This window comes from Poecilia reticulata, linkage group LG19 (assembly GCF_000633615.1).
Source record: "Poecilia reticulata strain Guanapo linkage group LG19, Guppy_female_1.0+MT, whole genome shotgun sequence".
NCBI classification, from domain to species: Eukaryota; Metazoa; Chordata; class Actinopteri; order Cyprinodontiformes; family Poeciliidae; genus Poecilia; species Poecilia reticulata.
The window spans coordinates 7,802,656-7,806,023 of NC_024349.1; the positions used below are offsets into that span (position 1 = coordinate 7,802,656).

General features: G+C 36.0%; 1 protein-coding gene across 1 annotated transcript in view; it reads left to right on the forward strand.

Moving 5' to 3' along the window:
• Nucleotides 1-444: 444 nt before the first annotated feature.
• lrp2b (low density lipoprotein receptor-related protein 2b) overlaps nt 445-3,368 on the forward strand; it is a 42,236-nt gene continuing 39,312 nt past the window's right edge. The window contains exons 1-5 of the mRNA XM_008436736.2: nt 445-633; nt 1,938-2,048; nt 2,350-2,472; nt 2,965-3,081; nt 3,226-3,336. Of these exons, the coding sequence (XP_008434958.2) occupies nt 567-633; nt 1,938-2,048; nt 2,350-2,472; nt 2,965-3,081; nt 3,226-3,336 (529 nt within the window). The 5' untranslated portion in view covers nt 445-566. The remainder of the gene's footprint in view (nt 634-1,937; nt 2,049-2,349; nt 2,473-2,964; nt 3,082-3,225; nt 3,337-3,368) is intronic.

Consider the following 3,368-nt stretch of genomic DNA (forward strand, 5'->3'; position numbering starts at 1 on the left):
TTTGTGATAATTTAATACCTTTACTGTTTGTTTGTTTTTTTTTTACATACTTTTAGGATTTATTTAAGATTGTTTTAAATAATTATGAAAAATGATAAAACTCTCATAAACATTGCACTAATTGAGCCATTAATTTCTACATGAAGCTAAACTGATGAGAAAACTGTTAACTTCAATAACATAAATGTTTTGAAATGTGACTGGTTCCACTAGAAAATGCTTAAAATCTGTTTGAAATCCTTGGCTGTGAACTTCCTGTCACAAAGTTACTAAAAAATGAGTGCTTGCCCTTTTTTGCTGAGGTAGACAAAATATCAACAGGTAAAAGTTAATCTTAGATGAAGTTTATGCAAAGTATAACGAGCCATAAAAACCAGTTTTACTCCGTTGTCACATTACTGATGTGCTGCCTGCTCGGGGTTTTACATCTCAATCTCAGAGTCATTACCACACTTGSGATCATTTGGCTTCAGAGAGTCATGGTTGCAGACTGAGCATGAGTTCACACACCGGACTGAACTAACACCTTCGCAGTGAAACACAGGAGGAAAACYGAACCTTTAACAATGGCCCTAAAGGGTCTTCATCTTCTGTCTCTGTTACTGCTGTCCCAAGGAATTCACCTYRTTCAAGGTAAGAACATTTTTCAYTTAAAGTTCAAGTTATAGTTTAAACTTCAACTTTTGGTCATTTTCAATAAAAGAAATCAGTTTACGCAAATATTTACCATACAAATATGTCTGGAATCTTTTTGAAGTAGCCCAATAACTAAACTATAAACTCAGAAACTGTGTCTTATTTATAGTATCTCATTTCTAAACCTCAACAGATATATATATATATATATATATTTATAATATAAGAATTATTTATATATATAATTCAAAAGAATTATTTACGAATTTCAACATGTACCTCACTTTCCAAGTCAAAGGATCCAATCAGTGCCATAAATTTCTAATAATACAATTCTGTCAATCTAACTCTAAATTATGGTAATTTATGCTATGTTTCATTAAAAAATAAAAAGTAAAAGTTCCAATTTTTTTAGATTTGAAGCCTGATTCAGAGTTATATAAACCTGTTTTAATTCTCTCCCTGCCAACTTTTATCCACAGAATATTCGYGTAATCTTAGAAATATGAATGTGGGCATAAATCCTGACGTGATACAAAAACCACAAACACAAGATAAAATATCATTCTGCAAATGTCACAGTAATAACAAATTTGAAATTGACAGCAAAGCGTAAAAAAGATCACGAGTTGGACTTGTCTTTTGTGGTGAAGAATTAACTTTTCTTTTAAGGCCGGATCACATGTTTTCAGGTTCAGATGCTGCACACAGCCATAAACATGGTAATTCATTTGTAAAAGAAACAATAAAATACATTTTTATTCGAACTAAAGTGACTCTGACTTAAAGAATTTGAATAAAATGTCATAAAAATAATAATAAAACAAGACTTTTCGCTGTGTCAATGTAAAGTCGACCAACGTCAGAGTTCATCTAAACAGATGAGCAAAGGAAATTATTACTTTATTTTTTAAGGTGGTATTTTTGTGAGTCATTTTCTACTAATTTAAAACTCTTGAAGCCTTTCAACKTCTCAGATACATTTTTTGATAGTAGTTTTATCTGAWTTATGAAGATCAGGATGCATCTGCCTGACTTCAAATTGCATTTTCTCTTGTCTTTCCCCTTTTGAAGAGAGACTAAGAAGAAATATTCCTGTTTTCTCTCCCTATTTAAGCCTCACGGACTCAGTAGGCTACATTTTGCTAATTGCACGTCTCCAGATACTCTGATCAGTTGAAAAAAGTAAAGTTTGTGATAAATCCTGATATTACACAGTGCCAATTTGTACCTTTTTTGTTCACTGAAGTATTGCTAATTTATGTTGTACTTTATGTGATGTGCTTTTGTGTCTTCTGCAGGAAGTTGTGCCAGTAATGAGTTTCAATGCAGAAATGGACAATGCATCAACAAAGACTGGAGGTGTGATGGAACTAAGGACTGCACAGACGACTCTGATGAGCTGAACTGCCGTAAGTGCGGCATTTGATTTCAAATKTATCACAAACTGTGAATGAATCGTGGTTATTTCTTAACACCACAGAAGAGCGTTCCGAGTGTGTAAATAGAAGGTACGTGGACTTCTTTTCTTGGCCTTAATTTTCTATGAAAGAAGTTCAATTACCTTCCATTTAAGCATTTGGGATTCCCRAAACCTGGATGACTGACAATCTACAAGGACAGAGAAGACGAGCACAAAAACAGACAAGCAGCAAAATAAGTCMGCGAGGAAAGCCTGAAAACCAGTTCACCTGTTTTGTTTCCCTGCTGCAGCACCTCCATCATGCAGCTCGCAGGAATTTAAGTGTGTGACAAGTGGCGAATGCATCTCACTGGGATTTGTCTGTGATGGGGAGGAGGACTGCGTCGACGGATCCGATGAAGAAAGAACCTGTGGTACAGACTACAAGCTTAATCTTTAATTTCAAAAAGAGAAATTTGAGGTTGTGCTCCCGTTTCTCAGGGTGATGATGGGTAATAAAACTGCCTGAAATTACATGTAATATCACGTCAACCTGCTACATTAAACAAAAACAGTTCGCAGTGATACAAACTAAAACCACTAGATGGCCCCCTATCTCACTGTACATTTTCTTGCACAGGAAGTTACAATAAAGTGAACACAAAGCCACAGCTTATATCTCTGTCCATAAAGAACATAGACAAATAAGGCAATTATATTTATCATAAGTCTTAGGAGACACTAGCTGTGTGTGTATATTTCTATTTATCATTGCGTTATTGCAAATAACTCCAATAACGTTTAAATTGAGCTGAGGAATGACCTCCAAATCATCCTTTTTGTTTTATAAAAACTTGATTTTGAAGTATGCGTCTAGTTGTAATAACACAAATGCAAAGAAAGCCCCTGACCYAGTTCTGTTTCAGACGGACGCACCTGCAGGCCAGACCAGTTCACCTGCCAGGAGGGCCAGTGCATCCCCAGCAAATACAAATGTGACCGAGTGACGGACTGTGTGGACAACTCTGAYGAGAGAAACTGCAGTAAGACTTTTGTATTTAATGGWGGCTGATCCTGTCGGRCKTGTAGTTGCATTTTTCTGCTGTCAGATGGTCTCCAGTGTTGTCTCAAACTTAGTTAATTTCTAATATTTGCATAGACTTAAGCACYTTACCTTTTGTTTACAGATTATCCTCAATGCACCCAGAAGACATGTGCAAACGGAGCCTGTTACAATCACTCTCAGCACTGCAATGGGCTTCAGGACTGCAGAGACGGATCTGATGAGGCCAACTGCAGTGAGTAGACAGCGATTAGCATCCAACACATT